At 50.8% G+C, this 13,045-nt stretch overlaps 1 protein-coding gene across 1 annotated transcript in view; it reads left to right on the forward strand.

Moving 5' to 3' along the window:
- AMN (amnion associated transmembrane protein) overlaps positions 1–1,867 on the forward strand; it is a 50,301-nt gene extending 48,434 nt beyond the window's left edge. The window contains exon 12 of the mRNA XM_026654317.1: positions 1,420–1,867. Within this exon, the coding sequence (XP_026510102.1) occupies positions 1,420–1,530 (111 nt within the window). The 3' untranslated portion in view covers positions 1,531–1,867. The remainder of the gene's footprint in view (positions 1–1,419) is intronic.
- Positions 1,868–13,045: the final 11,178 nt, after the last annotated feature.

Consider the following 13,045-nt stretch of genomic DNA (forward strand, 5'->3'; position numbering starts at 1 on the left):
CTACCTCGATGCTGCAGATGTGATGTACAGCTGGTGACTGTGCTGGCCATTGTTTGTGGCCAGAGGCATTTTACAATGTGGGTCTCTAGAAGCTCTCCAGTTTTACACATCCATCACGGCTGAGGCTTTCGAAGGAGTGGTAGGTGAGGTCTATGTCCCGAGTGCATTGCAAGCTGCTCGGGTGTGTGGAACATTTGAGGAAGGCCAGTCCTCTGAGTTAGCAGCTGTAGCTAGGTGCCAGAGCACTACGTACAAAATGTAGCAGAGGCGTTTCATTTTCTGGATACGTTACTGGCAAAAATGAGCTGTGCTGTTCCTGAATCCATAGTGCCTTAGACTGACATGTTTCTTCCACACCCTCCCCACACTCCTCCCCTTCATAGCTCTGTAACTAAAGAACCAAATCACCCCATCTAATATAACCAGGGTGTGACAAGAGTCAGCAGCAGCAGAAGAGGATTGCTCTGGGAGGAAGGACACTTGCCCCAGAAAGAGCCATGAATTAACCAGTGTGTGGAATTTGCTGTCACGAGGGATCGGTAGGGTGACCATACGTCCCAGTTTGGCCAGGACAGTCCCTTTGTTAAGCCCTGTCCCGGCCATCCCGACTTTTTTGGTAGAAGTGGATATTTGTCCTATGTGTTCTTGCCAACTTGATCAGCAAATGGGACAAATGCCCACTTTTGTCAAAAAAGTGGGGTGTGGAGGAATATGTGGCAGGGGATGAGTGGCGATGCCAGCCCCGCACAGGGGCGACGCCAGCCCCAGCCTTCGGGGGGGGGGGGGGGGGGGCCGGGCCGGGCCCGGGCAGCGGGCCCGGCCCCCCCCCCCCCCGGGGGGGGGGGGGGGGGGACGGGGCTCGGGCCAGCCCCGCGTGGGGAGGGAGGCTTGGGCAAGCCGCACACAGGGTGGGGCCCTCAGATGAGCAGCTCAGGACAGCCCGGGTGTGAGGGTGGGGGCCTCAGGCTAGCCCCATGTGGTGTCCCATTTTCCCTTTGGGAAATATGGTCACCCTAGGGATTGGCTAAAAGCTTCGTAGGTTCCACGGAAGGTTTTTCCTTTCTCTGAATGAGAACATCCACCATTACATTAGATGGGGTCACTTTGTTTTGTAGTTACAGAGATAGGAAGCCTCATGCTTCATCGATGGGCTAAGGAGGAACATCCTCTGTGGGCAGCTCAGGCCATAATGGTCAACTGAGGGGTTTCTGCTGCTGGTCACTGCTGGAAACAAGATATTGAGCTAGACGGCTGGCTGGTCTGAGCCAGCCTGGCCATTGCCATGTGAAATATGCAGCTTGCTGAACTGTAGGGCACAGTTCCACAATGTCACATCAGATTTGCTTCATCTTACAAGCGTCTGAGCTCCACTTTTTTTTTCACCCCGCTTCTTAAACATTTTCTCTCTCTGTGTTGTAGGAGTCACATGGTGCATGCTCCAGAGAGGAGGCCCGGAAGGAGATGGCTAGTAAAGACAGTGGGATTTATTTTGTTAACCCTTTATATAATGAAACTGAACTCATTGCTTAATAGCAAAGTCCTGAGCGGTCCTAGCCAAATGTGAGGTTGGAATAAAATTTCATTCAGGCTAATATTTTACCCATTGTACAGCAACAGTTATCCCAGGATAACCCTCTATGGGCACATTTTTATTTTGCAATAAGAGTGGCTTTTATTTGGTTAATCTAAACCTCTTCCCAAGTGTTATACGTTAAAGCAGAAAAAGCCACTCTTATATCGGAAAAAGTGTGTCCACATGCAGGGATTATACACCGGTATACTATATCTGTTAAACTCCCACCTTAGCTTATACCAAAAAACCTTTACCATGTAGACAAGGTCTAAATAAAATCCCCCTTTATCATCATTGGTGTATGATTTCTTCAGTTCCTGTCCTAAACTGTTAGTTTGTGTTGCTTCTAGAGCTGCTGAGTTCTTCTACCCCAAAGATGGCTGCATTTCAGTGGTGGGTGAAGTAGGGTGACCAGACAGCAAATGTGAAAAATCAGGACGGGGGTGGGGGGTGATAGGAGCCTATATAAGAAAAAGACCCCAAAATCGGGATTGTCCGTATAAAATCAGGACATCTGGTCACCCTAGGGTGAAGTGTTATAATTTGCATATCAATTTTCCTTGTCAATGACAGGAGCTGTTTTCATTCATTTGTTAGCTGAAGTTCCCAATGCCTTAATAGAATAAACAGTGTTCATACAGTGCATGCCATTTGTGTGCAGTAGTTGTTTTTTTCTCCCTTTAAAGATAGTCAATTAAATAACAATACTTTATCCCCATTTATCCAAGGGGAAGCTGAGGCATAGAGAGATCAGTTGCTTGATCCCTGCAAGATGCTGAGCTCTATGGCCTAGATCCAGCCCTTTTCACATGAAATCAGCCAGTGCTTTGTGTGTGTGGAGAGAAACAGGCCTGACAGCAAAATATTTCAGAGTCCTTTTTTGTTTCTCTGATGGTTTTTATCATTGAGAATATCTGAATGCAGATGCCCCAGCCCATCTCACAAGATGGAATCCTAAGCAAGTATTTATCTTCCTCTGTCTTTTATTGAAATGTCTGCACTGTCAGATATCTCCTGCCATCCCATTCAAGTTTGACATTTGTTATGAGAACTTCATAGAGCCACCTTGGAATTTTTCATGTTGCTTCCTGAGGTCAGGGAGCAAATATTTTAGCAGGAAAACAAAAGAGGGGACCCATCATTTTTTACATCCCTGACATTCCAATGTGCCACCTTACGATGTCCACACTAGTTCCATTGAGAAGTCCAGCATGAGATGTTTTAAATGGCTTTATTTTCTGCATCAGAGACAAGGTGGGTGAGGGACTATCTTTTACTGGACCAACTTGAGAGAGACAAGCTTTCGAGCAACACAGAGCTCTTCTTCAGGTCTGGGAAAAGTATTGAGAGTGTCATAGCTAAATACAAGATCAAACAGCTGTTTTAGCATAGCTAGCACATATTCTAAGGAATCTTTATGCTAAACTATCTGTTCCATCTTGTGTTTAGCTGTGGCACTCTGAGTACCTTTCCCAGCCCTGAAGAAGCAGGTCTCATTCACCAACAGAAGTTGGTCCAATAAAAGATATTACCTCACCCACCTTGTCACTCTAATATCCTGGGAACGACACCATGGCACCAATATTACTTTCTGCATGACATTCTGGGGACTAGTTAAGTGCTAAATTAAGAGTGGGACTAAGAGGTGCAACCTTTCCACAGCTCCTTAGGACATGGCATCAGGAACAGTATTGGAAGTATGTAGCCTTATTGATTTTAAGGCCAGAAGCGACCATTATGATCATCTAGTCTAACCTCCTGCATAACACAGGCCGGAGAACTTTCAGTATGGACGTTTACTTATTTATCACTGGATTTTTATAGCTAGTACCTCTCAACTACCCTACACAGCCCAAAAATTCATGCAGCAATCCTCCTCACATGTTGGGAATTCATTATCAATGGGCAGATCTTGGATTCTGAATGTATGGAGATGCGTGAAAATGTATGCAAATTTGCAATCTCCTGGGTTGTCAATAGGGCTAGTCGGCAGGTACTGTAGGGAAGTAGCTCTGATTAGTTTATTATTTTTTGTTTCAGTTTTTAGATGGCCCAAGCCTTTTTCAGAGGCTTTGGAACTTGGTTTTATGTCTATCACAGGTTCTGACAAAATGTGACAGCTCATAGATAGTGTTTAAAGACATTACATGTCTGTCTGAATAGCTCCAGTGGGTCATTATCCTGGAGACAAAGTTTCCTTTGCAGACAGATTAAATACATTTTACAGGAGGTCCCAAACATTTCCCGGTGCTGATTGGTTCACTTGCCTAACCACTGGCATGAATGGGGCAGAAAAATGGATTCAAACGTCAACATCCAAAAGGCAAAAGTTTTGCAACAGCCAATTGATTCTGTTGCGGTTTTGATAGTGAGGTTGGGCAAACACATTATGGAGCAGACACTTGACTAATTTGTCATTCTGGGCTACCAGCCCCAGCTGTTCGTGAACAAGAGATGCCTGAACGGACCAGGGGCCAGAAACGAGGCGAGGGCCTCAAATAACAGCCCTCTCCAACGCACAGCGTCTCTCCTGGTCCAAATGGAAGGCAGGCCCTGAGCAGTCAGATTCAAGAGTAGAAGCCAGACAGCACAGCTAAGAAAACTGAAGTCAAAGATGGGAAGCTAATATATGCTACCAACAAACTCCTTTTCCCTCATGGAGCCTCCCCTGGCGCCACTGATAGCAAAGGCAGCAGCAGCATGGGAGCAGGGCTCAGTAGCATCATGGGGCTGGAGGGGGAAAAGTAGGGGGGAGGTTTGAGGCCAAGGGGTGAATTATCCCAGGGGCTTCTACAATTCCCTTATTATTTGTATTACGATAGCACCAAGAGGCCTTTACCAAGACCACAATCCCATCGTGCTAGGTGCTGTATAAACCTATGATAAGAGCCCCTGCCCTGCAATGGATACAATCGGAATAGACAGAAAGGTGAGGAATGGAGTATTATGAGCCCCATTCTGCAGGGACAGAGAGATGACAAAGGAAGCCTGGAGCAGAGCTTGTGAACTGAACTCAGAGCCTCAGATTTCTAGTCTACTGCCTCACACCGCAGCTCCTCCTTTCTGTAGCCCCCCAGGGGTGTCACCTCTCGGGCCCCACTACCTTGAAGGCTCTTTTAAGTGCCAAGCCCTGTGCCAATGTGTGTGCTGGGCCCAGGGATTGTTGTTGCCTTCAAAGCTGCCTTGCCTCACATTGTGAGGATTGGTTAATGTGGGAATAACATACTGTAAAAATGCAAAGCTTCTATAAGTGCTTCATTATGTTATTACCTGTTGCGTCCTCTGTCAGAGACCACTCCCTGCTAGGACCAGGGGCAATCAAGCATATACTTCAACACAACAGCCAACACCCTACCTGGCAGTTCTTGAGAAGGGGGCATGTATCTGCCATGAACTGGGTGATGACCACCGGCGCCGTTTCATAACCGATACCCACCAGCCCTTATGTGGTAGCAGCTTCAGCTCACTGTTGGGACCGGCTAGGTTTGTACCCACAAACTAGAAGGGGAAGACTCCATATCCCATTCCCCAGCCACCAATGAGCTCCTATTTGTCCCTATAGGGTATGTCTACACTTCAATTAAAACCCCCTGGCTGGCTTGTGCCAGCTGACTTGGGCTCGGGCTAAAGGGCTATTTAATTGTGGTGTAGACATTCGGGCAGGAGCTGCAGCCCAAGCTCAGAGACCCTCCCAACTTGCAGGGTCCTAGAGCCCAGGCTCCAGCCTGAGCATGAATGTCTACACTGCAGTTAAACAGCCCCTTATCCTGAGCCCTAGTCAGCTGGCATGGGCCAACTGCAGGTGTCTGATTGCAATGTAGACACACCCTGAAAGACCAAGATGACAGAGAGTGAAAAAGCCCAAACTGTCTAACTATCTACATGGGAAATTGAGCATGGGGTAGCAGCCAGTGCCTTGGGACTCATGGGTGCTTGGGTCTAAGCCTGGCTGTTTCTGGGACAAGTCACTTTCTCTCCCTGCCTAATTCAGATGGTAAGTGCTGTAGAGCAGCGAGTGCCTGGGACCGGGTGGTTGGTTGTCCTTTGTTGATTTCAATTGAAAACAAATTACATTTAAAAAAAATTCCAACTTGGATCGTTTTAGTGACAGACGAGGAGCTGAAGTTTAAAAAAGAAACACAGCAGAATGCGTCAAATGTGCTGGGGGCCCTGGCAGAACTACGTGCGATGAGAATAAAACTAACAAGCCAGTGAGCCCTCCTGGGTACCAAAAAAAAAAGGAGACTGGGGTGGGAGGGGTGGCGGCGGGGAAGAGACAACTACTGAACACTGCCAAGCCTCTGCCTCTTCCCAGCACAGTGTTGGGGGCAGCAAGGCCATCGATCTTATGGAGCAGTTGTTGTTGCCAGTGCTGTATTTCACATAATGTTAGATGCCATGGTAACAGGATGATGTCGCTTGCCAAGCTATTAATCTACGAGCTCAGAATTTCACATTCACACTGGCCTCCTGCATCAGTGAGCACTAGCTCATTGTAGGAGAGTGCGCAGTACAGCACCCATCATAAAACATGCCCCCCCCACAGCTGTGTGCCGCAGAATTCCACTGCCAAAAGCAAGGACAAACACACACGCACTAGGACAGGAGGGATGGCAAAGGGGTTAAAGTGCTACTGGGGACTTGAGACACCTGGGTTCAATTCACTGCTCTGCCACAGGCTCCCTGTGTGACCTTGGGCAAATCACTGAAGGCCAAAGGTGCGGTGGCATTGCTCCACTTAGTGTTGTTGTGTGTAACTCCTAGGCGCCCTGCTGCCCAGTGGAACCCTCAGCCCTCGGTTGGGTGACCAGCCTCCCCATACAATGCCTGGGCAGAGTAAGGGATCCTCAGAGCCAGTAGGGAGGGAACTAGCCATCTGTGAACTGCAGGGAGGGGGGAGCAGGGGAGGGCTCTGGCTGCTGGAGGCCAATGGGAGCGGCTCAATCGGCCCAGCCGCCCAATCACCAGCCGCACTGTGCATGGAAGGGAGGGAGGGAGGCAAGGGAGAAAAAAAACCCGGACATTTTAACCTTGTTACCAATTCCTCCCGGACGGCTATTTAGAGACGCAAAAGCCGGACATGTCCGGGGAAATACGGACGGATGGTAACCTTAATGGTGGGTGTCTGCTATAGACCACCAGACCAGGAGGATGAGGTAGACAAGGCTTTCTTCAGACAACTAACAGAAGTTTCCAGATCACAGGCCCCGGTTCAATCACCCTGACATATGCTGGGAGAGCAATACAGCAGTGCACAGACAATCCAGGAAGTTCTTGGAGAGTGTTGGGGAAACTTCCTGGTGCAAGTGCTGAACGAACCAACTAGGGGCCATGCTCCTCTTAACCTGCTGCTTACAAACAGGGAAGAATTGGTAGGGGAAGTAGAAGTGGGTAGCAACCTGGGTAGCAGTGACCATGAGATGATCAAGTTCAGGATCCTGAGAAAAAGAAGAAAGGAAAACAGCAGAATACGGAGCCTGGACTTCAGAAAAGCAGACTTTGACTCCCTCAGAGAACTGATGGGCAGGATCTTCTGGGAGGCTAATATGAGGGGGTAAAGAGTTCAGGAGAGCTGGCTGTATTTTAAAGAAGCCTTATTGAGGGTGCAGGAACAAACCATCCCGATGTGCTGAAAGAATAGCAAATATAGCAGGCGACCAGCTTGGCTTAACAGAGAAATCTTCGGTGAGCTTAAACACAAAAAGGAAGCTTACAAGAAGTGGAAACTTGGACAGATGACTAGGGAGGAGTATAAAGATATTGCTTGAGCATGCAGTGGTGTAATTAGGAAGGCCAAAGCACAACTGGAGTTGCAGTTAGCAAGGGATGTGAAGGGTAACAAGAAGTGTTTCTACTGGTATGTTAACAACAAGAAGAAGGTCAGGGAACGTGTGGAACCCTTACTGAATGAGGGAGGCAACCTAGTGACAGAGGATGTGGAAAAAGCTGAAGTACTTAATGCTTTTTTGTGCCTCAGACTTCACAGACAAGGTCAGCGCCCAGACTGGTGCACTGGGAAGCACAGTATGGGGAGGAGGTGAGCAGCCCTCAATGGTGAAAGAAGAGGTTAAGGACTATTTAGAAAAGCTGGACATGCACAAGTCCATGGGTCCAGATCTAATACATCTGAGGGTGCTGAGGGAGTTGGCTGATGAGAGCCATTGGCCATTATCTTTGAAAATGCATGGCAATCGGGGGAGGTCCTGGATGATTGGAAAAAGGCAAATATAGTGCCCATATTTAAAAAAGGGAAGAAGGAGAATCTGGGGAACTACAGACTGGTCAGCGTCACCTCAGTCCCTGGAAAAATCATGGAGCAGGTCCTCAAGGAATCCATTTTGAAGCACTTGGAGGAGAGGAAGATGATCGGGAACAGTCAACATGAATTCACCAAGGGCACGCTATGCCTGATGAACCTGATTGCCTTCTATGATGAGATAACTGGCTCCCTGGATAAGGGGAAAGCTGTGGACGTGATATACCTTGATTTTTAGCAAAGTTTTTGATACTGTCTCCCACAGTATTCTTGCCAGCAAGTTAAAGAAGTATGTATTGGATAAATAGACTATAAGGTGGCTAGATTGTCGGGCTCAACGGGTAGTGGATATGAGTCAACAGTGTGCCCTTGTTGCCAAGAAGGCTAATGGCACATTGGGCTGCATTAGTAGGAGCATTGCCAGCAGATTGAGGGAAGTGATTATTCATCACTGGTGAGGCCACATCTGGAGTATTGCGTCCAGTTTTAGGCCCCCCACTACAGAAAGGATGTGGACAATTGGAGCAGTGGGGGACCCCGGAGCTCTCAGCCACTGTCAGCAGCAGGGGGACCTGGAGCTCCCAGCCACTGTGGGCAGCGGGGGGCACCTGGAGCTGTCAGCTAGTGTGGGCAGAGAAGGCCCCTAAGCTCTGAGATGCTGGGGCTGTGGTGGGGTCCCGGGGTTGTCAGTTGCCGCGGCGGTAGGTTTTGGACACCCCTATCTCCTGCAGTGAGACTCAGGCTCTCATCACCCTCACCCCAGGGCTCAGGCTTCAGTTGTTCCCGTGTGAGTTTCCCCCCACACCCCATTATTTTTAGTAAAAGTCAGAGAGGTCACGCGCTTCTGTGAATTTTTGTTTATTGCCCACGACCTGTCCGTGACTTTTTCTAAAAACAAAAACCTTAAGCCATGGCCAATCTGTGGATGTGGGGGAGGGATAGCTCAGTGGTTTGAGCACTGGCCTGCTAAACCCAGGGTTATGAGTTCAGTTCTTGAGGGGGCCACTTAGGGATCTGGGGCAAAAATCTGTCTGGGGATTGGTCCTGCTTTGAACAGGGGGTTGGACTAGATGACCTCCTGAGGTCCCTTCCAACCCTAATCTTCTATGATTCTATGAATCTAGGCACTGTAAACAACCTGCCTCCCTCTGGTGGCCCCACCTACAGCCAGTGCTTCGCAGAGGGCGTGGGGGCAAACACAGCATGGTGCCCACTGTGCAGTGGAGGGATGGATCACAGAGCCTGGGTTGGAGGAGGCGACGCGTCCACCACCCTTGGGTAGAGCGCACATGCCTGTGGGTTAGGATGGCATGGCAGTAGCTCCTGTGCTTGGGGATCTGCCCCCCCTTCATTTCCCAGAGCCCTTTGCTCCAGGGAGCGCCCACCCCACACGTGGCGCTGCCAATGCTTTCAAACGCTGCCTGCCCTGAGGCCGTCCCCCCACCCATATATAGTCCCTCAATCCCTTGTCAGATCCCCCCTTTCTAGCCTGCTGAGGTGCCCTCCAGCGCCTTTCATGCTGATTCACCATTCCAAGCCTCAAGGACCCTTTCCAGTGCCCCCACACCACCCCCAGCACTGGCTCCCCGTGCTGAGGCTGTTTATCTCCCTTTCTCGCTCAATCACCCTGACTGCCTTCCTCCCCATCAGAGAACACACTTACCACGGGGCCTGGGTTGAGGGGGGTGGTCCATTACTGCTGGGCTGGTTCTGTGCTGCCTGCAGCTGTCTCTGCTCCCTCCTGTACCAGACACGTGATGAGCAGACTTTATACTGTGGAGCCATCCCAGCGTCACCTCAAGCTGCCAGAAGACACCAATGGTGGCCCCCGTCTCCAGGGAAATGTGGCTCTTAGGCATATGGCTACTTACCTGAGGCAGCGCCACCTGTGGCCATGGGCAGGTCCTGTATCAGGCCTGCTGTGCCTAGTGGTTAATCCAGCCCTGCCTGAGTAGGGTGACCATATTTCCCAAAGAGAAAATGGGACACCCCGCCAGCCGCTTGCCTGAGGTCCCCGCCCCCGCCGGCGCAAGGCTGTTGCCTGTAGTTGGAACCCTGCACACCCCCCCTCTCCCCGGCCTTGCACTACTCGCGAGGCTATTGCCTGTTTCTGGAACCCTGCGGGGCCCCCTCAAGAGGCTGCTGCCCGTAGCTGGAGCCCTGCGCTCCCTCCGGCGCCAGGTTGTTGCCTGTAGCTGGAACCCTGTGGGCCCCCGTGTGCGATTCATGAGGCTGTTGCCCGCGGCTGGAACCCCACCGCTCGCCCCCCCCCCCTAGTTCTTACTCCCCCCCTGTGGGGGGGCTGGTTTCCCCCTCACACATTCCTCTGTATCGCTCCCATTTGCTCTTTGTCCCATTTGCTCTTGCCAACTGATGAAGTCGGCAAGAGTAGCAACTGTCGCCTTTTGACATAAAAGTGGGTAAGGCCAAGACAGGGTTTAAAAAAGGGACTGTCCTAGCCAAAATGGGCTATATGGTCCCCCTATACCTGAGCAGGTGCTTTAGTGCCTAATGCCCCAGTATAGATAACTGGCCTCACCTGGTATAACCCCTTAGCCAAATTTGAGTCAGGCACTACTACAGCTTTCCCAATACCTGAATGAGCGGGCTTGGGGCTAGGGATGGGTTGACCAAGAGGGTTAGGCCACTCAGTGATTTTTGTAGCCTGGTGGCAACTGGGGAAAAAAACATCCCATAGGCCCAGAATTAGTTGTACTGGGGATGCAAACTGCCACATGAGGGAGTAAGGCTTAGGAACACTGCAGATTGCTGTAGTCAGCCTGTGTGGGATGCAATGGAAGCACTTGGGGTCTGTGTCTCCTTCACACCACGGCCCTGTTTCCTCTTTGCATAGGCATTTTGGAGGTGCGGTGTGGGGAGGGTCGGGGAAGAGCAATCACGCTTGCCTTTCATGTGCCCAGCTTCTGCTTTATGCCTCGTCCCCTCTAAAGGTTCTTCCCTTTGCTTTCCCTTTTGGGGTGCTTGTTCTGTCACTGTTAACGGGCTCCGTGACTGCATAAAGCAGGCTGTCGCCAACGAAGCGAGAAACAGCACATCCTGTGACCGAGTACCAGGAAAAGAAACCAATAATAAGAGGGATCATTGCAAAACATGGCAGCAGAATGACACCGCTTGGCTGCAGTCAGTTGAAAACATCCTATACATTCCACCGTGTATGATTGTGATTTTACTGCGTGCCGGGAAAGGACATTTGTATCTGCGGCGATATGGTTTTACTAAACACGCAGCAGAATACAAAGCAGGCAAGAGAGGCAGGTTTTCTCTTAGCACAGATCTGCAGTGGTTAACTGCTTGGCATTCAGGGGGCCTGGATTTCCCGCTAGTGAGGATTAATTCAAAATGCATTAGAAGCTCTAGGTCACTTGCAGGAGAGGATTTAATTAAAGCAGAGATCAATTTTGTCAGCATGCTAACAGAGCACAGTCTGTACTCTTCCTGCGGGAGCCACGTTCCGCTCGCCCATGAAGAAACGTTGCAGGGTGTCTGTAGTTTTCACAGAAATAACCCGAGGGGGACAAACAGCCTCAGTGTGCCTTGCCAGGGCCAGGCTGGTGCTTTAGTACCAGAGCGCTGCTGCCATGATGCCTTAGCCTACTCCCCACTGTATACGCCTGGCCCATGGCACAGAAAGGGTAATGAAAAGGGTCTCATTAACCTAGTGGGATTCTGCAGAACCAACACAAAAAGGGGATGTAATTGGATTCGTACAGTTGCTTTGATCAATTCATTAATTAGATTCTTGGACTGGGTAGCTAGGATTGCTCATGCAACATTCGAGTATCCGATGGTTTTGTTAAACTCTTGGGGCTAGGAGTCGGAATTTCCCACTGTACTAGACTAATGCAAAATACATTACCGTTAACAGCAGGACTGCTGGAGTCCTTGGGTCCCAGGTTAACACAGCATTCACCGTATTAATGGACATCAACTGGCACATTATCAGCTAGCATCAATGTGCCTGCAATGGCTCCTAGAAGCTTCTCATAATTCAGATTAAAATCATTTCGTTCAGCAGCTCTTCTAGCATTGCAGCACTTGGGTTCTGGTTTTATTTTCAGTTCTAGCAGGAGATGGCAGCATCTGACAAGGTTTGCTCCGTCAACATGGAACAGCATCACTGAGATGAACCAGATGGCTGAGCTGTTTCAAAGTGGTCAGCAGAAAAGTGGGCAGCTAATCCCATCAGAATTCACCATGCATCACTGTGGCATCTGACCTTCCCTTCTAAAAATCAGTTTGTCTGGCTTTTCCAGCTTCCTTGTAACAAGGTCAGAGCTGGACTGGAGGCACATGCCACAGGGAACAAACCGTAAACTGAAAAGGTGGACTGTGTGATCCGATACAAATGAGCCACTCTATATCCTGTTTTGTAATAGTTCAATGAGGTGTTGCATCTTAGTCAGAGGTGGATTTACAGTGAAACAGAGGGTGCCCCCCCCGCAACAACAGGGGGCCCCAGGGCCGGGCAGCTGTGGGGGCAGAAGCTTGGTCCTGCTGTAGGCTCCGCCCCCACCAGCAGCCAAGCTCTCCCCTCCCATGCTGCCTCCCCCGAGCGTGCTGCATTCCCGCCCCTCCCCCTCCCTCTCAGCACTTCCCCCACCATCAAACAGCTGTTTGCCGGCGCTCCGGGAGGGAGGGGGAGAAGCAGGGCTGCAGCGCGCTCGGGGGAGGAGGTGGAGAAGAGGCGGGGGTGGGGCCTTGGGGAAGGGGTTGGAATTGGGGCAGGGCGGAGCAAAGGAGGGGCCCCCGCACTCCCCCTACACATACCCTCCCTAGCCCTCTGCTGTGAGCGGCTCACGGCAGGGGGCTGGAAGCACCCCCACGACCCCAGCCCCCTGCTCTGACTCCTGCACCCCCTCACACACACCCAGCCCTCTGCCCTCCCTGACTCCTGCACACCCCCCCATATCCCCCTTCCCATCCTGAGCACCAAACGGGAGCTCCTGCACCCCCACATTCCCACCTGCACCCCTCGCACTAAATGGGAGCTGCCCCAGGTAAGCGCTCCACACCCCAACCTCCTGCCCCATCCCTGAGCCCCCTCCCTCACCTCCTGGCCAGACCTGCACCCCAACCCCCAGCCCACTCCTGCACCCCCTGCCCTCCCTGACTCTGCTCCTCCCCCCACATCCCCACCTGCACCCCTCACACCAAACGGGAGCTGCTCCAGGTAAGTGCTCCACACCCCAACCCGC

This window comes from Terrapene carolina, unplaced genomic scaffold, assembly GCF_002925995.2.
Source record: "Terrapene carolina triunguis isolate 2854851 unplaced genomic scaffold, T_m_triunguis-2.0 Scaffold189, whole genome shotgun sequence".
Lineage (NCBI taxonomy): Eukaryota > Metazoa > Chordata > Testudines > Emydidae > Terrapene > Terrapene triunguis.